Source organism: Brienomyrus brachyistius, chromosome 14 (assembly GCF_023856365.1).
Source record: "Brienomyrus brachyistius isolate T26 chromosome 14, BBRACH_0.4, whole genome shotgun sequence".
In the NCBI taxonomy this organism is placed as follows: domain Eukaryota; kingdom Metazoa; phylum Chordata; class Actinopteri; order Osteoglossiformes; family Mormyridae; genus Brienomyrus; species Brienomyrus brachyistius.
In genome coordinates this window covers 23,990,591-24,014,926 of record NC_064546.1, presented here as the reverse complement: position 1 = coordinate 24,014,926, position 24,336 = coordinate 23,990,591, and the positions used below count along the sequence as shown (strand labels likewise).

The 24,336-nt window shown below is 50.7% G+C and overlaps 3 protein-coding genes across 3 annotated transcripts; 1 reads left to right on the top strand and 2 right to left on the bottom strand.

The window, feature by feature from the left end:
• Window positions 1-141: 141 nt before the first annotated feature.
• Window positions 142-4,753, bottom strand: glo1 (glyoxalase 1). The gene is made up of 6 exons (XM_048973863.1): window positions 4,541-4,753; window positions 3,577-3,659; window positions 1,872-2,012; window positions 1,276-1,340; window positions 1,042-1,131; window positions 142-543 (listed from the first exon to the last, which is right to left on the bottom strand). Exons 1-6 carry the CDS (start codon window positions 4,607-4,609, stop codon window positions 452-454), a joined length of 540 nt encoding a protein of 179 aa, XP_048829820.1. The 5' UTR covers window positions 4,610-4,753; the 3' UTR covers window positions 142-451.
• A 315-nt stretch (window positions 4,754-5,068) lies between these two features.
• Window positions 5,069-7,992, top strand: zgc:112001 (uncharacterized protein LOC550384 homolog). The gene has a single exon (XM_048973862.1). It carries the CDS (start codon window positions 6,414-6,416, stop codon window positions 7,323-7,325), a length of 912 nt encoding a protein of 303 aa, XP_048829819.1. The 5' UTR covers window positions 5,069-6,413; the 3' UTR covers window positions 7,326-7,992.
• A 103-nt stretch (window positions 7,993-8,095) lies between these two features.
• On the bottom strand, window positions 8,096-24,311 carry eprs1 (glutamyl-prolyl-tRNA synthetase 1). The gene is made up of 33 exons (XM_048973859.1): window positions 24,102-24,311; window positions 23,168-23,252; window positions 22,814-22,913; window positions 22,431-22,587; window positions 22,004-22,149; window positions 21,305-21,402; window positions 20,970-21,096; window positions 20,317-20,509; window positions 19,686-19,857; window positions 19,363-19,596; window positions 19,134-19,218; window positions 18,058-18,117; window positions 16,707-16,817; window positions 16,166-16,302; window positions 15,719-15,926; window positions 15,449-15,561; window positions 15,171-15,288; window positions 14,395-14,778; window positions 14,073-14,273; window positions 13,723-13,956; window positions 13,060-13,334; window positions 12,782-12,833; window positions 11,923-12,132; window positions 11,667-11,739; window positions 11,368-11,447; window positions 11,167-11,268; window positions 10,666-10,821; window positions 10,196-10,393; window positions 9,643-9,816; window positions 9,229-9,389; window positions 9,067-9,145; window positions 8,797-8,861; window positions 8,096-8,706 (listed from the first exon to the last, which is right to left on the bottom strand). The coding sequence occupies exons 1-33, from the start codon at window positions 24,142-24,144 to the stop codon at window positions 8,556-8,558; spliced, it is 4,782 nt and encodes a 1,593-aa protein (XP_048829816.1). The 5' UTR covers window positions 24,145-24,311; the 3' UTR covers window positions 8,096-8,555.
• Window positions 24,312-24,336: the final 25 nt, after the last annotated feature.

The window sequence follows — 24,336 nt, the reverse complement described above, 5'->3', positions numbered from 1 at the left end:
TGTCGTGCTACATTTGGTCACTGTAGTTCTACACAAACACCATGGATCCAATGTTAATACACACAAACAAAGAGCAGCACAGCATGAAATATTGGCACATGTGCTTTGAGTTACTGCAAAAGACACACACACACTGCGCAGTCCCAGTGGAACTAGACTTTATAGCACATCCACACCACAGAGAACACGAGTCTCCATTCAGAGAGCTGCACACCGGCATATTGAACAAAGAGTCATGAGGCTAAACGGTTGAGGTCGCTCATGTTTACACCATGTTCCAGGGCGGAGATGACCCAGACCATCCAACCCCCTCAGTCACTGCAGTTCCTCCCGCTTCATCCTATTTTCATTCCACAGATAGACAAACCCATTCAGCATTTGCTCCTCCCCCCCACCCCACCAGCTGCTCTTGCATTCGCCCCCCAATCTTCCGTCTTCCGTCGAGGTCTCTCTAGCTGGTTATGGAGACCATGTTGTTTGGGCTCAGGATCTCAATCCAATAACCATCCGGATCTTGTATGAATGCCAGACCTTTCATTTTACCTGTAGTGGACCAGAAATAAACTCAAATGTAAAGGCATATTCAGGAATATTTGCCCTTTTACATCAGAATTAACACCCCCCTATAATACTGTACAGATATAGAAACATTTCAACATCTTTAAAGACACATTTATTTGTGTATTCTGTCTTAAAGTTTGGTTATTTAACAATCAACCTCCATATTTACAACTGATCCTAAAATATTCTTAATCTTGTTGCACTGACGCATAGATAAATACTTCATGTCTATTCAAAATTCAAGGTAGCAGTTTTAGTTCTCAAAGTTTTAATCTAGACTAGAATTAAGTTAAATGCTACATTACTTCAGCAATAAAAATCACTTAAATGATCTGAGATATGCCAACAGTGTCTTCATACGACATCTGAAAAACAGGAGGAATCCAGAAGCTCACGATTTGCTCCTTACCGGCCCTGAAGGTTACACTTAAATTTTACACCACACAGAGAGTTATGGGATAGCAAGGGAACCTTCCTTACCATCATCCGGTTTCTTCACAAAAGTGACGCCCTGCTCCTCAAAGAACTTGCAGGCGGCATCCACGTCTGGCACCGCGATGCCGAGGTGTCCTGCGATCCGGGGCGGCGAGCGGCAAGCAAAACACAATAAGGAGAGTCAGCACCGCTAAAGGTCATGTGAAACTGGAGTCCATCAACCTGCTGTGAAACCAGCCGATCGAAATCAAGGGCATCTCGCCACACGCGTGGACTCACCGAACCCGCGGGGATCGGAGTTCCCGTTGTGGTACGTCTGGGTGTCAGACTCTGAGCCCCAGTTGCTGCAGAACCAAATAAAGCAGCTCATTACTCCTGACACAAACATTCAATCAGCATCTGCTAGCTTCAATGTTTGAGACCTTGCAGCAAACTCAGCCTGCCGCAACATCCCCGAGCGGGCTAGAAAGCCAAAGGGCAGCTGGGCCACCTTCCCACTTTCCTAAGCTGCGCTCCAGCCAATCAGCTTACTGTCTCTACACCGAAAATGTGGGCTAAGAGATGCCTGGAGGAACCACAATTGCTGCCATCGGATGCTGTTGTAACTGAATGCAGTGACAGAAGGAGGCTAATGACTTGGACAATAACTGGAGCTGCAGCGTACAGCCCGACCTTAGGAGGAATCCTTCACTCATCTAGCCACTTGGGGGCACTGTACTGCATTACTGAATAGCTAGACATAAGGGCCTATGCTATAATTAAACGTGGTGGTAGGACTAATCACTATGTAAAACCTTAAGGGACTTAAGCAGTGTGCCGTTTGTGAAAGAAGTGATGTTAGAGTAAAAGTAAAGTGGGGGTGGGAGGGGGCTCACTGCGTGAGCTCGATGGTGGCCCGTCGAGAGAAGGTCCAGGCCGTCCTCTCTTTCACGTCCACAGGGATCTCATTCTTGTCCTCATAGCCCATGAAGTACAGCGAGAAGTGCATGGAGGGGAAGTCAAATTTCTGCAGCAGACTGGGGCGGGGGCACAATATACATCGAGTTTAACATATAGACGTCATTAAAGGGAAACTAATTGTCTCAGGTCCCTTACCGATTCTCTATAGAGGGGATGTAACCTACGGTAGTAGCAGAGTGACCTATAACTGGAACCATTTTTAGGAACGGCCAAGCTTTTATAAACAGGACAGTCTCCATCCGAAGCACGACAAACATCTTACCTGCCTGACTGACAACAGCACTCACGCCTCGGCCCTTCTATCGTAAATCGGCTGTTTATTTCCTCTCCTTTAGCTCAGGTGTGGCTGTGATCCTAGTGCTCCATAACACAGCACCCCCCTAAATCTAACACGATTTAGATGGCTGAACTTCTGCTACCGAAACATATTGGGTAAAGATTTTATCGACTTCAAACATGTTCAAATGGGTCACAAATAACTCTGATGCAAACAATATGCACACATCCTGAATCTTTTCCAACATTCCACATTCTACTCTGTCAGGCTGAACTTTTCCCTCGGCAGCTCAGCCTGTAACCTAGACTTAAGCCTCTCATTTAAATCACAAGTGGGTGCAGTATTGAAGGCGAGCTTCCTACAGCTATACCAGAATCCCAAACTGGGGCGATTTCTTACTATTCAAGACAGAGAAAAACTGACACATGCCTCTGTATATAGTAGGTTAGATTACTTTAATGCTCTTTTATCCGGGAGCACAGACTGCTCATGAAATACCTTGCAGCGTATTCGGTATGCAGCAGCTCGAAGCAGGAAGCTTGAACACAGAACCTTTTATGTTCAGGACTGACTTAAAAGTTCTCCTATTTGCATATAAGGCACTAAAAGGTCTAGCTCTGGCCTACCTGACAGAATCACTTCGAGTTTACAAGCCATATCGTCCACTCAGATCACACAACGCAGGCTTCCTTGTTCCACATACAAATAAAAGTGAGAGTTGCCGGTAAAGCATTCTGCTACAGGACCCCTATATCCTGGAATGGGTTGCCAGCTCATGTCCGAGATCCAGCATTGGTCTCAGTCTTTAAATCTCGACTGAAAACCTATTACTTCAATTTAGCTTACCCATAACTTAACACATAACACACCGTAACTATGGCTGCTGGCGACACCGTACATCCAATTTTATCTACTGTGCCGGTCCATTAATGTGTCTATGCATGTTATGACCCCCCCCCATACCCTCTACTGTCAATCTGCCACTCTACTAAGTCAGAGTGGGGAACCGACTCATTGATGGACCTTAACCATCGCTTTTAGCAAACACACTCACTCTCTTTTCCCTATAATGTTAGTATGCCCACAACAAACCCATGTAAAGCACTTTGGGACGTCTCTGTTGTGAAAGGCGCTATATACAAATAAACTGAGCTGAATATGGATAAACGAAGATGCAGGGTGAGGGGCTGGACGTAGGAACATTACAACGCTTTAGCTCAGAACAGAGATCAGTTCAAGCAGACAGCCTGAGAATGTGATGAGACTCGCATATTACTGACCAGCTCCGACTGGCTCTTGCCATAAAAAGGGTGGTGGAGGTAGAGAACAAGGGGGCCACTCACGTCATGCCCATGATGCGCGTGTAGAAATCCAGGGATTTCACTGGGTCTTTCACTCTCAGCATCGTCTGTTGCATCATGAAGTCCTGCAGCACAAACACCAGGACGCATGAGCGACCTAAGAGGCAATCACACGGCCATGTACCCCGTCCTGAAACCGATCACCCCCGCACTCCGAAAAAGTGCTCACGAGTGCGCATTTACAGCGGCCCAACTCTGGGCAGGTCCAGTAATGACATGTTTAGCCAGCATTGCATTTGCAAGCCAAAACTGAAACATTATGGCACAAACATACGGGAAAAGGGTAACTGCTTCCCCCTACTCAGTCGTCCATGAAACCCCATTTATAATCTAAATTTGGTGTCGCGATGTCCACTGTGATCGCGGCGTCTATCACCATGCTATCGGCGCCAGCAGAACGCACACCATCCTCTGCCTTTGGACGGGAATAATTTAAAAACGGAATGCAGAGTAGGAAAGAAGGACATCAGGAGGGCGGTGCAGAGACTTTTTGGGTGAAGGTGCTCGAATAAATAAAAAAAGAGACTCCAGGCACATTTAAAGCTCACGCAAAAGTTCTGATTAAATTGCTCGGGCAATACGGTGCTCAGGCACCCCAGTCCCCCCTTCAGAAGGTGCCGGGCTGTCAGACCCGTCAAATACTGCGTAAACGTTGCATGTAGTTGATTGCGCGTGTATGGTGGAAAAACTATTTACCGAAGTGCAAAGCGTTGGATCCTGGGTATTCACCCAATTAAGAGGATAAGTACAGTTTTATTACCAATTTTTTAATAGCACGGCTGGAAGATCCAGTATATTATTAGCACTCGAATCATACTTAATTTTTTTTGCTTGCATGCGTGCTAGACTCATGACACGGAAAACAGGCCCAAGTTCGACACCCGGGTCTTTTTCTCCACTAGAGCGGATTATACGACGTTATGCAGCAGCCCACACGCAGCCGTACCTTAGCGATTAGGGGTCCGTCTTTGCAAGCAGCCGCCACGGCTTCGTTGGAGAGACCCTGATCGCTCATGTTTGCTGCTAAAAAAGGTCCGAGTGCCCGAAGCAGGACCGGACGGCGGAAAATAAGGCGGCAGGAAGAGCAGAGTCGGACCGGTTCGGAGGCTGGCGAGTCCGCCCAGCTCGTGATGTCACTGCCGAGACACCGTTCCGGGACGTCAGCTGCGAGCAAAACAATTTAAAGAAACCTTAATATTTTATACTCAGTGGTATTGTTTGTAGATTTTCTTGGCTCCAGTTTTTTAATGCGCGAATACAGAAAAACATTCACACTCGTTAATTTTCTGAGTTATTAATTAATGGCGAAATACAGGCTAAAGGCAAAAAAGCCTCGTATTATTTGCACGGGAAAGTTTCATAAACGGTCGAACTCCTTTTAAAGTTGTTGGCATATCCATTTCCGCGAACCTGCCGGCAGGTGACAGTATTATTTTTCTAAATAAAGCAGGATCCTGAAAGTTAATAGCCTTGAACCACTGGGTGCGTTTTCTCATTCGATTGCAGGTGAACGCGTTTGTTCGAGGCTATATTATCAGATGTTTTTGATTCCTGGGATCCCTGATCTTATGTACTGGATTAGTATCTTAGATCTATGTGAGAATATTTAATGTAAAGAATATAATAAACACTGGGTATTATTTTGACCGTGATCCAGAAAAGACAAATATTTATAGGAACTGTAAAACTGAGGTTTGATTTCACCCGGGGTTTAATTTCATACTTTAAAAAATAGTTAATTTACAGCAAATTATTGTCGGCATTTTATAGAGATCTGCGGTTAGTTATAATAGATTGAGTGAATTTCGAAAAATTCAACCCACAATCGTTTTCTCGGTTAAGGATATCTGTTTAAACCGAATACAGCGTAAGTAGACAGACAAAGTAGACAGTTTCGAAATTAGTGTGGTATAAAGGGTTAATGGCATGCTAAAACTCGCCATGAGGTTTCCACACAGCGGTTGCATAATAGGACTAATGCAGTTTATTTTAAAATGTTCGCCTTTGAAATTTCAACTATGCAGTTTCCGGCATTAGTATGTGCAGTTGTTTCTATGATACGAGAGTTGTGAGGAGGTAGAATGAAATGACGGACGTTAAACGACTTATAAATCATAGAAGTATTATTGCAGTTTTGTAGACTCCACTAGGACAAAGTGACGCACCTTCCAGGTACGCAGTTTTACATTAAAAATTATTTAAACGACGTATATGAAAGGGGATTCGCAGTTGAACGTTTTAATCAGACTGCATGTCATGCTTATTAAATGTTTTTTTGGTGTAGAACATTTGTCAAAATATTTGTACGCGTCGTACCGATTAGATTGCTTAGTGGACACATTTTTAGCCTAAAAATACTTGGGACGAGGCATCGATACCGTGGCTATGCAAACAGGACGGGTCGCTGGGGTGCGGAGACGGGACAGTCACTGGTGTTACCAATACAGGAGTCTATTATCTGGAAGGCGGCGGCCGTTTGGAATCCTTTTTTTTTGCGCAGCACCGGCCATGTGACAATGGGAGTGTAAGGGCGACCGGCGAAGGCAAACGTGGATCGGTTACCATTTACGTCTTCTAGTTTGACGGACGAAAGGTTAAGCGGCCGTGCGCCTGCGTGAGCCCCACTGCACTGCGGCGAAGGTAGGCGAGCCGGGCGCCGCTGTCGTGGGAGCGCGTACCCGCCTCACGGGCTTCTGGAGTCGGCCGGTTCGGGCGGACGCACGCAGGATTGCGGGCGCCATGTGCGCCGGTGCGCTCCCCGGGACCGGAGCGGCTGCGGCGGTCGGAGCAGGAGCAGCTGAAACGGTGGACCGGAGTGTATGATCGGCTCCCGGGAAAACCGCGAGATGTCTGCCAGCAGGTTCGGCAGGCTGCCGGCCGAGGACAGAGGCTTGCATCGCAGACTACTGTCCTTCATTTACTATCAAGCGATCCGAGACCTGCGCCCGGTCTGGAAGCTGGAGGACATGAGGACTATGGAAACGTTTTATTGGGACAGACAGCAGCGACGGAGGACCTACACCCCCTCGGAGGCTCTCCTCTACGCTATCGTGCATGATCACCAAGCCTATGCCCAGTACCTCCTCAGTCAGTACGCCGAGGAGGCTTTAGCTATGCCCAGTAAGTACATCTGCAGCTACCCGGCGGCGGCTCCGCACTTGGCCATGGCTGTCAGATACGAACGCAAGGATATTTTGGAGATCATCCTACGGGCGGTGCACAAGGTGCCCAGTCTGCGTTCCTGCCTGCGGCGTGGCGACTGCTTCAGCCTGGAGGACGGCAAGACGCCGCTGCATCTCGCCTGCGAGCTTCTCCACCTGGAGATGATCACCCTGCTGCTGGGGAACGGTGCCTCGCCGCAGACCGAGGACGGCGACGGCATGACGCCCGTGGACCTGCTGCTGAAGAAACTGCGGGACGCCGGCAGCACCACGGCGGGGGAGAAGCGCCTCTGTCTGGACAACATGATTTTATTTATGCCCAAACTGCGTTTCAATATGAAGAGTTCCATGGAGAAGGACCCCGCTGCCTGGACTAAGGTCCTGGGCGAGGATCGCTTCAACTACCTTACGGGGAAAAGCCCCGGATCGCTACTCCTCATCTCTATGCAGAAGATCCTACAGCTGCTGCCCAGCGACAGGTTCCCCACGAGTCTGCAGGAGCTCGCCATCCCCAGCTCACTGAAGCAGCTGCCCGTCCTGCACCCGGTGCTCCCCGCAGACTTTCACTAGCGCTGCGGTCTATCCACGGACATCTTTTTAAAATCAAAGTGCATTTAGTGTGCTGTTATTTGTAACGCATGTTTAAGGGGGTCGTTTTCTTCAAGCATGAGAAGTATTTTAACGTCTCCGGCACAATGCTACGCCTTTTTAAACACTCCGGATTTTTAATGACAGTTCGGCTCGTTACGGACAGCTGTTTATTACTGTGTACATTATATTTTCAAGGTAACAGTTCATAAAGGCGATTTTTTTTGCGCCTACAACTCTCCAAAACAGGTCCTGCATAACAGTAATGAATGATGCCGGGTTTACATTTTCAACTATGTTAAGAGAATGTGTTATTTTTCCTTGAAGTCCAGTAAGTATTATTTGGACGTTTTGCACTAACCTTGGGAATACGTATATTTTAAACAAAAAAGTAACTGCGAAATGGCAAGAAACGCGAGCTCTTCAGAAAATGAGACCCCTGTTGTCCTTGTGTTGAAATGTATGCAACGGGGCAGTTTGTGCTGGACAGTAGAATTTATTTGGGGAGGGTTATTTTCTGTCCAGTCTGCCAAACGAAAGGGGAATGCATATCCTGCTAGCATTACGCACACGGCTGAATTCTGTATTTGATGGAATTTTGAAAGCAAGCAGCCTGTCACACCATCAAAATAACAACATTGTTCATTTACGTAAGACTGATTTTATTTGTCCCATCAAATGAAACCCGGATTTAAAAAAGGGAAAAAAAAAGGTTGTGAATATTATACTTGGAGAAATGACAGGAAAAGCGATACAGAGAATCAATTTATTACACGTCGGTCCTACAACGTAACAGATTCTTGGCTGACTCCAGCGTTATGAGTTAATGTACTATGAGGGAAATGGCACATCTAGTGACAGAGTGCAGGACATCACAGACAGGGCCTCCTCTGTCCTCTCAGCAGTCCAGCAGATAAGACCCTGCACATGGATTATTGGTCAATGGAAACTGCAGTTTCTCCCCTCTCGCTTGTGGGCCCCTCCTACATTGAGCTGTACAGTCCTGAGAATCACAGGTGGGGGGGGGGGTCTAATCGCAGGGTTAGAGGACTACAATGAGGACCTGACCTAGGTGAGAAGTGGAGGGTTGTTGTTACAGTCACACCAAATTGTCTGTAGGGTGTGTGTGTGTGTGTGTGTGTGTGTGTGTGTGTGTGTGTGGGGGTTAAGAGAAGGACAGGGGGCGCTAGACGCCCACCACTCTACTCTGCCTCAGTAACTGCGGCCAAACAGCGTGTAGAACTGGGCAGGCTCCTTGCCGCTCACGCACAGCTGGCCGGCCTGCAGTGTCTTCAGGGGCTGGAAAGGAATGCAGAGACTCTTGGCACCCATAGAGGGGGCCCCGGGCTCCAGGTCCTGCTCCCTGTGGTGGAGCGAGAACAAGCTTTCGTCAGAAACCCCTTACCTGGTTTCCTGGCAACCCAAGAAACCCCCTTAAAGACAGATAACTTACTTGGTAGTGGTCTTCTTAATCCAGTCCTCACACTCAATACGACCACAGAAGGGGATCTGTGCGATCTGGGGGCCACCGGAAGATAGACACACGGACTTGAGGTGCCTTGTATTTAACAGCCAAACATACTCATCCACCACAAACGTGGGCCGATCCACATGACAGGAATCACACTTCAACTGGAGCGAATGACCGTAACCCAAATTTCACGGCGTCCATTCCAGTATCCGGTATGACATCTACCCCCCCCTCCCCCCTCGGGTCGCTTACCTTGCCCTGGTCCAGATCTTTCTGGAACTGCTCCATGCTGTCAGCCACCACCATGTGCTTCTTCAGGTCATCTGAAGCCCTGATAAAAGCAGGGAGTTCAGCCAAAGTCATGTTGCCCTCTAAGGATGCAGGGAGACCGTGCCTGCCAGCCTGAAGTCCTACCTCTGAAAGAGGTTGTTCTGGATGTCCTCCAGGAGCTGCGTCAGCCGGCTCCCCACCGTAGCCTCAGGCAGGGTGAGCTTCTCCCCAGTGTCCCTCCTCACTGCCACACACTGGCCCTGCTTTAGGTCCTTGGGTCCCACCTCTAGGCGTACGGGAACCCCCTGGAAAGGTCCCATGAGCGTAGAGGAAAACGGAAGCGTTCAGTGGAGTACGAGTGTCTCCATTCACGAGCATCAACAGCGTCTCCCACACATACACACAGAATGAGTAACTGACTCCCTTTGACTCTCACTGTAGCACAGGAAAGGTGTTGCATGTTTGCTGATTCTCCAGGGTTCATCTACTCAATATCTGACCCCCCCCGGCTCAAGGAACAGATTCCACACACAGAAAGGGAGCATGATGGCTGGTTACCTTCAGCTCCCAGTGGTTGAACTTCCAGCCAGGGGAGTAGTTGTCCCGCAGGTCAGCCTTGACCCTAAAACCGCTCTTCTGCAGCTGCGAGAGGTACCTGGAGCACTGGGCGAGTAGGGCCTCCTTCTCAGCTTCAGCCAGTGAGGCTGTGATGCCACAGGGGATGATGATAACCTGGTGAGGAGCCAAGGAGTCACCTCAAAGTATCTGGCTTTATCTCAAGCCGCAGTCCTAGCTGTTTATTGACTGAAGGACTCTTGACCAAGCGTACAATATTGATTCCCTTCCGGGAATCTGAGTCAACCTTCACAGGTTCAGCCCCTTAACTGTTTCACCACCTTGTACTCATAGGTTGAAATCCCCCCATCTCTTGCTACTGAGCTGAGATTCTTCAGATTTACTTTCAAATACTTTCTCTTTGCTCGTTGCTGGGTGACAAGGTCCCTACGGTGATTCACCTCTTCATTCCTTGCTGTAGCTGCCACCCCCTCACTGACCACATGGTCTCTTTCACAGGGCTTCTCCTCCTAACTGACCTCACAGAGCCTCTAACCTGCAGACAGGCCACCCTCGGGGGCAGCACCAGCCCTTGGTTGTCCCCGTGCACCATGGTCAGGACACCGATGGTACGGGTCGTGATCCCCCATGAGTTCTGGTAGGCCAGCTGCTTCTCTCCGGGCTTCTTCGGGTCCTCAAACATGATCTCGAACATCCGGGAGAAGTTCTGGCCGAGGTGGTGGGAGGTGGCTCCCTGTGGTGAGACAGTAGGGACAGAAAGGACAGGAACCTTCAGCGAGACACTCCTGGGTTATGAAAGCGGATGACTGGGATGCTGGTTTCTCCAGTTCATCCCCGAGGCGGCCATAGCAAAACGAACACGCATCCAGACTGCTTCCGTTATTGGCTCTATTCCATAACTGTCAATGCATGACTAATATAGGCGGATACTCTGTGTCATGCAATGCTGCTGCAAAAGCTTGGTCTGGAGGAGGAGGTGGAGCTGGGAGGCGTTGGGGGCCCCACCTGAACGGCTCTGCCGCTGGCGGAGATAAAGGCCTCCACCGTGGTGGTGTAGTCTCCTCCAGCGAACTTCTCCTTCTCGGTCTTGCGGCCCTTCACCACGGGGATGGCCATCAGCTCCTCATAGACACGCGCGTACAGATCCAAGATCTGCAGCACCTGTTGTGGAGGATGGTGTAAAGGGCGGTCAACACAACAATGTTTTTACGGGGGGGGGGGGGGGGTCCTGCAGACCATCAGGCCACAGTCCAGTGGCCACTACATGATACCAAATTGCTCAGCAAGCAGCCCAGATTGGCAATAACAGCTCAGCTGACCAAAAGGGGGGGGGGGGGGGGAGTTGAATTTCCTCACAGAGATGAGTCTCGCTCCTTTTAGGTCGAGCCGTCAGATGTTCACATCGCTCTGCTGCTATATACGGACCCTAGAGTAAGCCGATACCACCCCACCCCCCCACGTTAGGTCCACCCAGCGATTACGAGCGGATGGGAACCAGGCCCCCACCTCCTCTGTCGCCTCCTCCTTGGTGGCAAAGGCGGTGTGCCCTTCCTGCCAGAGGAACTCCCGAGTCCGCAGGAAGGGCTGGGGGTGTTTGAACTCCCATCTCTGCAGGTCAAAGACAGGGGGGCAGGAACATAAACAGCTCATCAATATCAAAATGAGGCATGAAAATGCTGCAATCCGTGGAAAGAGCGCGATACTGACCACAACGTTGCACCACTGGTTGAGCTTGATGGGCAGATCTCTGTGTGACTGCACCCACTTGGCATACGCAGGGTACATCACTGGGGGGCAGGAGGAGGCAGAAAGACATGGCAGCGATTTTAGGGTTTAAGGTGGGGGGCATAAGAGCAGTCATAATTCATACAGAGGGGCCGACCTTATCAGCCAATGATGCGTGTCAGTGAGTGACAGGGGAGGGGACATTCAGGGGCCAATCAGAATTCAGCTGGAGCCAGTGTCCCTGTGACCCCTAGCTTTGGAAACGGTACGTGTCCGGCTACCTGTCTCACTGGTGGGCCGGACCGCGATGGGCTCCGCCAGCTCGGTCTTCCCCGACCGGGTCACCCACGCCACCTATGGGGAAGCACCATCTCAAACCCTGCTGGATGTAGTGCTCTCAACACCTCCCTTACAGCCCTAGTACCCCATCAGTATCCTTCAGCTAGAATCGGGGAGTAACTGCACTATAGGCCAGGAACCCTGCATCCTCCCTCCCATCGTTTACCCTCTTCAGGTAAGCCTCCCTCCCTTCCACACCTCTGGGGCAAAGTCAGCAATGTGGGTCTTCTCCTTCTCCAGCGCCGCCTGTGAGACGAACATGGGGAAGTAGCAGTTCTCCACGCCCAGTTTCTTGATCTCCCTGTCGAAGAACTCTTTAATGGCTTCCCAGATGGAATAGGCCCAGGGTCTCAGCACGTAGCAGCCGCTCACGTCGTAGTACTCGATCATCTCAGCCTTGGTGATGACCTGGGAAAGGCGGAGAGTTAAATAAGACTGGCCTGCAGGTGGCATAGTGGTTAAGGAACCAGCTTTCTGAGCATGGCTGTGGAATTAAGTCACAGGTGAACAAACTTGCTTTTACTTTCAGGCCCAGTATAAATTCTTTACAGAGTTCATCATGATGTGCAAGTTGCAAGGCATTATGGGGAAGGGTATTTAGACATTATCGCTACTAATTTAAAAAAAATGCTACTATATTTCAGTGCTTTTTGGGGGCTCTCGAGCAGTGCTAGGTCGACCATTTTGCCTTGTACTCGTCATTTTTCCCCATTTACTTATGTGTTGTTTGTGTTAATTGAAGAAGAATTGCATTGGCGCTGAACCACAGTCAGATTATGAACATGCACATGAATTTTTCAGCGCGACTGTACCCAGGTGTTTGAACGTCGTATTCAAATTGAAATGTCTTGAATATTTGCTGCAGCAATGAGGCCACTGCCTAAGCACACAAGTGTTTACTGAAAAAGAAAGGGTTGGTGTTAGAGGAAAAAAAAACTAGTAAACAGGAAATATGGATGAAAGCCCACTATCCGCCCCAGATGCCCATCCCAGACACAGATCACGGCAGCCACTCTGCACCTCCACCACCCCAAAGTTGCTCAGCACGCCGCCGTACCTGGGAGTACCAGTCCGCCAGGTTCTCCTCCTTCTTCGCTTCTAGACCCAACCTGCATCAGAAACGAAACCGAATCTGAGAAGATCATTCGCTCCTACTCCCCAAGCAGCCCACAGAGCAGCTCAGGCCTGTTCCCATGACACAGAAGTTTTCCTGAAAGCAAGCCGAGCAAACAGGTTCTGCCTGCAGTCCAGTACAATAATAGTTCCTGCAGATTAAATGATCTGTGCTGCACAGCAGCCTTCTCCTATTCCTCGAGGGGCCCTGCGGCTTCTCACCGGGTCTGTTTCTTGGGGCCCTGCCCATCCCCGGCCCCACCAGCTCCTCCCGAGTTGGACTCTTGGCCTTGGGGCTGCTTGTCTGCTCCCTTCTGCTTCCGCCCGCCACTCCCGCCCCCGCCCTGCTTCTCCGACTTGTTCTCCCGGTCCTTGCGGCCCTTGTCCTTGTCCCCGGTGGTCCCTGTGGCTGCCACAGGCTGGTACTCCACACCGGTCAGCGTTTTGTACTCTGCCTTCAGCTCCAGTAGCCTCTTCACTGCACCGTCTATCTGGTCCTGAAATCCACAGGACAGAAAATCTCATGACACAAAGTATCTAGCGAATAAACAGAGCCAAAGTAATGCAGAGTACCTCAGGGCCCTGTACTGGGACCATTACGGTTTTTAATGTAAAAAAATATAACGCAAAAATGTAAGAAACTTAAGGTAAATCCTCTCTGATTACAAAGGACTGAAGTCAAATACGAGAAGCTTTTTTCAGCACACATCAAAAACTCACATACACACATACTGTATGATGCTGTAAAATGCTCTAAAATCCAAATGTCTCACACTTCAGTTCAGCGGAGAGCAGTGAGAAAGGCTCCTTTGTACAGGATTACCATAAAACCCCTAATAGCATGTATGTTACATCACGTTTGGTCCATGGCCCACGAAAAGTCACCTTAGAGGCCTTCTCTGACTTCAGTGTCCTCACCAACTCCCCCTGCTGGGCGACCTGTGTAAACAGTGCCTGGGTGTCGGGCGAGACAGAGCTGCACTTCACTGGAGGACTGTCCACACTGGCAGAGGTCGAGCCTGCTGGAAGTGCCATGCCGGGTTTGTATTCTTGTCCAGTTTGCTCCTTAAACTCCGCTTTAAGAGTCAAGAGCTGCTTAACGGCAACATCAATTTGATCCTAAGGAAGACAAAAAGAAAGGAAAAAAATAGACTATTATCTGGAATAGAAACATACAACAGGAAGTAGAAACTTGGCGGGAAACAAAGAAGGTTCTCCTTGCTATTCCTCCTCACCTTAGGAGCTTTCTCAGCTTTCAGCTTCCTAACGGTCTCCCCCTGTTCGGCGACACGATGGTACAGACCCACAGCATCCAATGAGGTGGTTCCAGGGGCGGGGCTGGGTGGCGCCATGCCTGGTTTATACTCCTGTCCTGTGAGCTTCTTGAACTCCTCCTTCAAGGTCAGCAGCTGTTTCACCGCAGCATCGATTTTTTCCTGGTTTGAACGAGTCGGAAAAAAATTAAAGCTGAAATGCTGTCAAAAAAAGGATCATAAATTTGTTGGTCACCAATCTAGGTGATAAAGCTTACAGGCACCTGCTAAATCATCTACATACCTTGGGAGCTTTCTCCACCTTCAGCTTCCTCACTACCTCACCCTGCTGGGCAACACGTGTATACGGGCAGCCGGCAGCATGGCTTGCTGGGACGGGGTTGGTGCCGCTGGTCTGTGGCTGGGAGGAGCTGGGTGGGCTCATGCCCGGTTTGTACTCCTGTCCTGTCACCTTCTTGAACTCCTCCTTCAGGGCCAGCAGCTGTTTCACCGCCTGCTCCACCTGGTCCTTGGGGGCCTTGCTGGCCTTGAGCTGGCGCACAGCCTCACCCTGGGCTACCACAGCGGAGACCACAGAAGCCGCGTCTTTGCTGGGGGAGGGGGCGGCCTGGGAGGAGGGGGCGGCCTGGGGGGAGGGGGCGGCCTGGGAGGAGGGGGCGGCCTTCACCTGCGTGAATGAAGTGGCAAGGAGAAGGTGTCTCTTTACTCGAGTCACCACAGTAATATTACTGGTCACGTACGTTGTGATATTATCTGATATTATCACAAACAATGCACCTCTCCCTCCTGTATCTGAGATATTGAAATAAAAAGTGATAATATCAGTAACAGTGTTTTCCGTTTCTACATAAAACTGCTCCTTGCTTCACAACATCCTGACATGACCTGTGTGAAGAGTGTAGGAGCGGGTCTGCTAAGTTAAGAGTCCTCCATTACTATACGGAAAGCCTGAGCCTGAATATCGACCTCCCAGACCGCAGCCAATCAGCAGGACTCAGTGTTGGCCAACGAATCGACACTCGTCATTCCGCCAATCACAGTCAGTGACTGCACACTCACTGGCTTGCTGACAGCCTGGCCCTTGCTTTTGTCCTTGGACCCAGCAGTGGGCATGTCCTTGGTGTGTCCATCGGGGATATAGAGCAGGATGCACGGGCTCTCCTGGCAGCTGTAGGGACTGGGATTGGAGGAACGGGCCACAAAGAGAGGCCAGACTTACGCGACTGTCATCAAACGATCACGAGAAGCAAACTGAACATGAAACTCTGATTAACGACAACAAAAAGTATCCATTACTCAATCACTGGTGTGGGTGTGACTATACTGAGGTGAGCTACCTGGTTGGCTCATACGGCTGGTCACAGATATAGAAGCCCCTCCTCTGCAGCTGAATGATGTCACCTTTCTTCAGGTCCTTCAGACAAGGATCTCCTAACATTTGCTCCTCCAGCTATGACAGAGAGAGAGAGAGAGAGAAGCAGACCAGACAGACAAGAAAGAAGAGACAAAGAAAGAGAAAGAGAAAGAAAGAATTGTTTCAGAGCTGTATGTAACACTGTCTCCCATTTTGGTCCGCTCTCACATGCCCTTGGCCCACCGGTCCCCACCTTGCTGTTCCGGTTGATGTAATCCTTGAAGTCGTCATCCTTACCCAGCACGGGTTTGGAGATGAGGTGCTGGTAGTTCACGCAGATGGCCGGCACCAGCGGGGCCTGGGGCGTGTCCGCCAGCCACGTGATCTTGGTGGTCTTCTTGTAGTCCTTGTTCTCCAGGTCCAGACGGGCTTCCAGAGATGAGACGGCACCGCTGGCATCTCTGTGGTGCGGAATCGGCATTAATCATCAGAAGAGAATGGAGAGGAAAGGGACCCACCCGACACTGCAGACACTGTGGTACCAGCGCGAAGAACACTGGAGGTTCGGAAAGTATCAAGGAACAGCAGAGGGCTTAAGAAAAAAAAGCTACAGGAGCATCCAGTTAATATTACAGTGGCGCGTACAATCAGTGCTGACATCACCAACTGCATGACAGAAAGCGTGAGAAGTGACAGGCACCTGTGGATCTTGGTGATGACCAGGTTGCCCCAGTTGATGAAGGTGACGGTCTCCCCCTCGCTGAAGGTCTCGGCATCAGCGCCCTCGACCAGCACCCTGGGTCCGTACCACACGGGCTTCACCCCCACGTCGGCGTTCTGTGAGGAGACCGGTCATACCAGACGGCCAAGCTAGGATAACACACGCCTGGGAAGGGCAGGGCAGACCACAGCGAGCACTAACGGGAAGCGTCACAGCACGAGACAGGGATACCGATCGGGGGCCATTCTGGTATTTAAGGTGGGGGGTCGTGCTGTAAAAGGGACCATAATTAACGAGGGTCAACCTTATTAACCAATGATATGTTTTGAGTTGGTGAATGACAGGGGTGGGCCAATCATTTTTCAGCACCGGCCAGCATCCCAGTGTCCCCACCCCTGATATCGATCTCTTTACCAGAGAGCTACCCTACACCAATACAGGATTGTTCATGAAAACCACCGGCGAACATGACAACTGTTAATGTGTGGGAATAGCGCCCCCTTCAGGTCGACCGAAGTACCTTGGGGTGCTTGGCCGCCTCCTTCATCTCCTCCTTGGCCTCGGGGATGGAGACGAGCACAGCGTGGGATTTCAGGAGAGAGGTGTACCTGGGGGCCACAGGGTCGATCACCTGGGGGGGGCAGATGGAGAGACATGGAATGCTGAGCAAAAAACGACATCCCAGGTTACATGAGGCGATACATGCAGGGGGGGGGTGTGTGGTGGGAGGGGGGCACAGGGAGCCGATTAGAGCAGGGTGCGCAGTTTTCACAACACGGGCCTGGGCTGTGATTGGTCAGCAAGTCATGGCGGTAAGCAGAGAGAAAACCAGCAGCCTGCTCATGAGACCAGGAGGGGCGGGGGGGCAGGGGGGGCGGTTCCGATTTGAGAAGACGATGACCAGGCTGTTCACAACACCGGCCTCCTCCCCACCCCCGCTCCCCCCCCATGGTGCCCTCAGGCCTCTCACTGATGTCTTCGTCACCAAACAGTGACCGATCATTCCTCTGTCTTCGAAAATCAAACATCCCCCCCCCCCCCCCAATCTTTTAAACGAGCAGCAAAACTGGGGAGGGTGGAGGTCAGAATGTGACAGATGGGTGGAGACGGAACAGGAAGTGTGGGGTGTGACGATGGGAAAAGTCCCTCGAGTCCCCGGGCCCAACTGGTACTTTAACGTTGGGCCTTTTTGATGGTGCAGGGGGGGGAGTGAGGAGGACGGGGGAGGGGCGGGGGGAGTGAGGAGGACGGGGGAGGGGCGGGGGGAGTGAGGAGGACGGGTACCTTTTTACAGCTAATTGGCAGCTTGGAAACAGAAGAGTGAAATTTACCGTTTAATGCCCAACACAGTAGATGCGGATCAAGGCAGTTCAGAGTTCAGACAGCACCCACCCCCCCCCCATCTCCACCCTGACCCCACCCAGAGCGCCTGACGTGATAGCCCAAAATACACGTTAAAACAGCAAGGTAACTGAAGGTTAGTGCGGGGGGGGGGGGGGGGGGTGAATGGTTAGCAGGGACGGTGTGGGGGGGGGGGGGTCAACAAGACAACAAAGCCAGGGGATAAAAAGGCAGTGTTACATGTGTCTGCCATCATGACGTGGTGGAGCCTTGGGAACCTGCTGATGGGGGGGGGGGACATGCAGTGATTGTGACAAGCAGGTAGGGGGCAGTGGTTCAGGGTCACAGCAGAGGGTCACATGCTTCCACTCCTTAGAACAAAAGCAGCCTCTTCTCAGCTTCAGAGACCAAGTCATATATATGTGGCAGGTCCCACCCTCCCGATCCGCAAGCTCTTAGCTAGGTCCGGTTCTGTCCACGACTGAACTGGCCGAGGGCAGAATTTGGGGCTGTAAGAACCTCACGCTCACCTTCTTGTTGAAGGCCCAGATCTTGTCCCACTCCATGTTGACCACAGACCTGGATCCACCCTGGAAACAAAGACAATGAGAGAGCAGAATGACTCTAACCCACAATCTGGTTGCAGCATGAAATGTCTTACTGTCCATCTACTCATCAACATCTTACATCCTACCCAGTCAGGGTCAGCGCCCCTTGACGTTATCCAGCTAGACTGACTGACAACACTAGCCAATAGTGCTACCCGACAGCAGCATAGAGTGCTATCCAATAATGTTACCCAAAAAGTTATCCAAAGGCTGGGTGACTTGGCCAAAAACGGTCTCACGATGAAAAACGTTCATACCAGTCAATGTTAATAATTATCACGATGAATGTGAAATCATTATTTCTTCCCAGTTTAAAAGTAAATTTGTGCTCCCGAGTAAGAATTGAAGGAGTCAAATGGTGAATTGAGGTTTTAAACTGTTCTTCGTCGTCAGAACGTGAGAAACGCTTGTCAAACAGCATTTCACATACCTCAAAGAGAAGGGAGATGAACAGGTTATTTTGGTCTGCATCAACAAAACCCCACCTCAGGCATTCTTAGCATTTTTTGAATTCTCTGGCTTAATACCATGTGAATTTCATAAGACCTGAATTTTACCGTGGACTTTCCTGGATTACCCTTACTGGACAGGTTGCTCTTCCAGTGGGTTGCCCTGTTGTTCTGACTGTTATCTTTAGTCTGCCTGTCTGCCCTATTACATTCTCTCGTTTGTTCAATAAATTCCTGTTTCACAGCTGTGTTTGCGTTTTTGCTCCACTGCCGTACTTGACAGGCAGTCAAAGAAAAAGTGACATTTCATTGTGATGAGAGATGTGTCCCTCGGAACACGTTGGGCCCTAAAACTTTCATCAACCATTTGATATACTGACAGAGGAAAATTATATCGTAATAATTATTGTTATCATCTAGCACTAATCACAACGTGGGCAATAATCATTCAAAATTTGCTTATAGAGTCGTAAGAAACCAGGGTTTTCCAGGTGGAGAAAAGCTTCTGTTGGCTGGTGAAGCAGACCAAGAAGATCCACATGCACTCACCTGCGCTGCGATGAACTGCTTCAGGCCCTCGACGGTCATCCCTCTGCGAAGGACGCCCCGGACCGTGGGGAAGCGTGGGTCATCCCTGTGAGTGGGGGACACAAGGACTCCAGCTTTCATTCACACGGACCGGTCCAGCAGAACCGTGACAGTATCCAGCTACAGCCAGAGACCTGTAGCCACGAGTGACCACCACCAGCAAGCAGGAACAGCTGTGGGAGAGACTCACCAGCCATCCACCAGGCCCTGGTCCACGAACCAAGTGAGCTTGCGCTTGGACAGGACCGTGTTGTTGAGGTTGAGGCGGGCATACTCCCACACGTAGGGCCGGCGGAGGCCCAGGGCCTCGATCATCCAGTAATATTGCTCGTCGCGGTCGTGGTACTCGGTGGTACGCAGGGCATGGGTCACCCCCTCCACACTGTCTACGATGGGGCAGGCGAAGTCGTAGGTGGGGTACACTCTGGAGGGGGAGAGAAGACCAGGACGTTTGACACCCACGGGAGGCTGAGGCACAGAGATGTTGGGCCACAGACGAACAGCGCTCCTTACTTGTAAGTGCTGCCTGTCCGCGGGTGCGGCTTGTCCTTGCACCGGAACAGTGTGGGGTCGCGCAGGCAGCCGTTGTTGGAGTTCATGTCAATCTTGGCCCTCATGCAGCAGGTCTGCCCAAGCTCGGTACCTGCCTTCATCTCCTCCCACATCTTCATGTTCTTTTCCACCGCTGGGGACGGCAAGGGGGGGTCACAGTGAGGGGAAACAGTGGCCGTCACTTTTCTGTATGTTACACGCCCAGTGTGCATGACAGTGTGTGCACGGCCAACAGCTACAGGGATTATGGCAGTTGCAGTGGCAGTTTTAGTCTTCAGATTGTTACCAATTTGCATCAGTTCACAAATACCCTACATACACTTCTAGCCTTGTGTGCATTTCTGTGTTTATCCGTGCGTTTCCATATTTATTAACCCTGTACACTGCATGTGCAGCAATCCTCGCTGAAGTGCTGCAGAATGACTTGACTGCTGTATATGCAGTGACAATACTTACAATCACGTACAATGCTTATCTCCACATTAATACACTCAGTAAATCACTTTTGGTGGACCGCGGCTGGGATGTGATCCCCCGGCTCACGATTCAGTGACTGCTTGGTGTCACATGGTCAGGGCCAGAGGCCACTCACAGTTGGCACGGTTACGGGACTCCAGCCTCTGCTCGCGCTCCTGCTTCATGACGTCAGGCGCCGTGTCATCCACGTAGGCCTTGCCCTGGCGGAGCAGCTGCTCGCCCAGCCGCAGGATGGCGGGGAAGTGATCACTGGTGTATGTGAACTGATCGGGCTTGATCTGCAGCATGGCCACATCCTCCAGGATCACCTGACGCACGGGCACAGGCAGATGGGGGGTTATCTCCAGCGCGACATTCCTTGCTGCTGGCCAGCCAACTACTTAGAAGCAGGTGGGATAGGGGGAGGGCTGCACTAGGGCTGAAATTCGGCCGTAGGGTCCCTCATGGCTCTATGGAAATTCTGGCCCCATACTCAGGGGTCCACTGGGAAAATTCCCGGTATGCCAGATGGCACATTCCAGATCGGGGGAGAGGGGAAAAAGACGACGAGTCTGCCACCAGAGGTGGAAAGTACAGGTCCAGAAAGTACAAATGCAGAATATGCAAGATTTTGATTTAATCAACCAGTTGAGTACTCTGTGAATGTGACTCTTTATACATCCATATTCACAGAGGACTCAACTAGTTGACAAACAAAATCTCGGTCTGCATTTGTACTTTCTGGAGCTGCATTTTCCGCCTCTGGATGCTACCTTCAGGGCACCACACCTTCTCGAAGTCCTCCTTCTCCTTCTCGGGGTTGGTGTCGTCAAAGCGCATGATAAGCTTGCCCTTAAACGTCACCTGGTAGTGCTGGTTGAGGAGGGCGGCCTTGGCGTGCCCAATGTGCAGGTATCTGTGTGACAGGGACGACAACAGGGACGGCGATTAAACACGCGGGGACCCCCACTCTCACCTGCCCCCCCCCCCCCCCGAGTTCATGCCCAAGCACTATGCCGCTCTGCTGCATAGGCAACCGTTTCCACGGCGATTCTTTCGAGCCTGCCAATTGGCTATCAACCAGACACCGGATGCATTCAATCACGGCATGGGATCGGACTCACCCGCTGGCTTCAGGAGGAAACCGGACGATCACCTTTCCCACCTCGGCACCAGGGAGATCCACAAACTTCCCGACATCCTGCTTCTTCTCCTTATCTCCCTGCAGACAAGAGCAAAAGCCCTTCTAATTGATGTTAAAATTAAGGTTCACCTCAAAATAATGGTTTTAGTGTCATTTATCCATCTCGGTGGTTCTGCTGGGAGTTGCCCAGATTCTGACATATCGACCTTAGAGAAGTCAGGCTTCTCTCGATTATCACGGCGCAGACGACATTGCCGGGGTGCTTGTGCTCGAATCTTCTGCGCAGTGATATGATTGGTGTGTGGAGCTCAGAAGAATAAAATTGTTGCTACATATAAACGGCTCCCTACAAAGTCTGCAGATTATCTTGACTCACCAGGTCATGATTTCTGGTAAGAGATATAGCTAATTTTTTTTTGGTCTGGGTAAATAATGCCATTCAGACCCATTATACTGAAGAAAGGTCAGATATTTCTAAAGCCGATTTCTCCAAAGCAGAGCAGCCTGGATGGGTAGGTAGCCCTGCCCCACAAAAACATCACTTTTTAAGTTTTGGGGTGAGCTGTCCCTTTAATTCTCCATTAAGTCTTTAACTAAAACCAGAAAGGCAGCTAGATGCTGGTCCAGACATAATGGGGGGGGGGAGATTATACAGGCTAAACACAAGCACTGTTCTTACCACGCCGTTGCCAGGGGCAGCCTTGGTGCTGGCAGACTTGACCGCCAGAGTGGAGAAGGGAGACTGGGAGCACAGAAAGGAGAACCAGCGACGGACATGGGGGAAGGAGTCCGCACTGGCCTGGACAGCCTGCCAATCTCCACTTTCTGTAAGAGACACAATGAACAAGTGAGGAGAAGCAGCCGGAGAGATGGACAGACAGCCGCAACTGCCAATGAGATCCGAGAAAAGCAGATCGTGCCTTTTATGCAGCCAATGAAAACATGACCCCGAGAGTCACGCGGCTCACATTTACCGCAGAGATGAAGGGGTCGCTACGGCGGCCCAGATGGCCAAAAAACAACACATTAAGCAAAAACATGCGCTGTGTGGCCGCCGTAGGTCCCAAAACAACAAACACGGGCAGCCGGGGACAACCAGCACAAACCTTTGAGAGCCGCCCACACAGAGAGGTCAGCGAGGGTCAAGCTATGGCCCACAAGAAAGGTGCGTAGCGCCAAAGCCTTGTCCAGCTCCTCCAAGACAGGGGTCAAGGGCGATTGACCGGAGACACGACGGGCACCGAACTCTAACCAGTGGTCCACCTGGAGGGGGGAGGGAGCAAATTTAAAAATATATACAAAAACACACACTGGGAAAACAAAGGAAGTGGCAACTAGAGGCCAGGAGGTGGACTGACAAGATAATATACAAAAGCCGGTACATCAGCACTGTCAAAATAACACGAGAGGCGTAAATCAGGAATCGCACTCCAAAAGCACCCAGAGCCACCGCCACTGCGGCCACTTCCTGTTCTGCTGGTTCCCTCACCTCTGCCTCCTCCAGCACTCCGGAGCCGTAGAGAGTCAGGGCAGGAGCCGAACGGGCTAGGTAACGCAGGATGGAGTTGGCATCGCTGAACTGCACGGCGCTGCGAGTGGGGGCAGGGGGGGGTGATATCAGTTACCAGTGTAAGACCTTCTGTACTCTGGACGTAAAGAAACATTATACTCAATATACATCATCTATACTCAATCTTACACTGAAAAGCGACCGACGCTTCATTTATAAGTTACTGACAGGTAAAGTAAAGGCAACCAATGGAGCCGTCTGTTATGCATCTCTGTCAGCTTTAATAGTAGTAAACATACACGTTGACGTCCAAGACAGGCCTGGGGTACTCACTCTGAGACACGGAGGCAGGTGACTTTGCCTTCCTGCACGGTGACACTGACGACGCCTCGCACGCGCTCGATGGCCAGCAGCACCCCTGCATGCAGACAGGGGAACAGTGGGGGGAAGCACACGCGCATACACACACACACACACACACACGGGGTATTTTTAGCAACGACACAAGCACACAAATGGTCGCTTAGCTCACCGGACCACTCATGATCACCAACGTTAAGAGAATTACAGCCTTGCCTACTGCATCAGGGCAAAATTTGTGTTTAACATACTGACTGAACAAAACCTTGATAACTGAGCTTATGTTTTGTAATCACATTAGATTTGATTACATTCGCTTTATTGATCCCAGGTTATCTGCGTGCTATATACCCATGTGTGACCGAAGACATGCAACCTAAGGCCGGATCACCGAGAAGGCTGCAGTAACGTCGCCGACCGTCGCAGCCATGTCATTCACTTTCAGTTCGCTTGCATCAGCCGGTTACTCCGATCAGGGGCAGGCGGAGGCGCTGTTTGAAAGCTGTAGCGGCTAAAGTGGATCGCTTCGGTATTAAAGACCAGCAGGGTGGTGTACTGGCACAACGCAGTAACAGTTACTACAGGGTAACCGCAGATGCAAAGGGCAAGCAAAATGATCCGCAGATCGTTTCCCCCCCCCGTTTCTCGCCAATCGCAACCACGTCCTCTAGCAAGGTGTGCAGTCAGCGATCGCGTAATGAATTAATCTCTTGTATTACAGTGCGAAACAATATCCCACCGCTTTATTGGCAACATCGGCCACTCCTCCATAGTAATAAAGTGACTTTACTGCCTGCTAACACTAACACGTTCTAGTTTCTAAGTACTGCCACGATGGCACCAGAAAGCAGCCAGAATACCCATAAAACGACCCCGACAAACATCAGCAGACATCGGTCACACCTACCCAAAGGCGGATTACCGCTGTTCACAGTTAGGTTTAAAGTCATGCTGCTTTCTCCTCTTTTCGCTTTTCGTGATGCTCTCAGCGGCGCTCCGTAAACCCTCCCGTCTCCTCGCAAACACCACGCACACGTTCCCTCAAGCTCCGCTTCTCTCTCTCTCTTTCAGAAGCCACGCAGCCCACCGCTTCCGGGTTCCCCCTCTAATCCGTCCCCCATCGCACCGTGACGCAGGAGAAA

Excerpts from the sequence above, each read along its gene's own strand:
- glo1 (XM_048973863.1), bottom strand. The coding sequence starts at position 4,609 with ATGAGCGATCAGGGTCTCTCCAACGAAGCCGTGGCGGCTGCTTGCAAA. Across the intron at positions 2,013-3,576 it reads ACGCGCATCATGGGCATGAC|TCTGCTGCAGAAATTTGACT; the intron begins GTGAGTGGCCCC and ends CCCCCGCCCCAG. Across the intron at positions 544-1,041 it reads TGTGAAGAAACCGGATGATG|GTAAAATGAAAGGTCTGGCA; the intron begins GTAAGGAAGGTT and ends GGTCCACTACAG.
- zgc:112001 (XM_048973862.1), top strand. The coding sequence starts at position 6,414 with ATGATCGGCTCCCGGGAAAACCGCGAGATGTCTGCCAGCAGGTTCGGC.
- eprs1 (XM_048973859.1), bottom strand. The coding sequence starts at position 24,144 with ATGACTTTAAACCTAACTGTGAACAGCGGTAATCCGCCTTTGG. Across the intron at positions 23,253-24,101 it reads CAGCGGTAATCCGCCTTTGG|GGGTGCTGCTGGCCATCGAG; the intron begins GTAGGTGTGACC and ends GTCTGCATGCAG. Across the intron at positions 21,097-21,304 it reads TTTCCTCCTGAAGCCAGCGG|ATACCTGCACATTGGGCACG; the intron begins GTGAGTCCGATC and ends CCTGTCACACAG.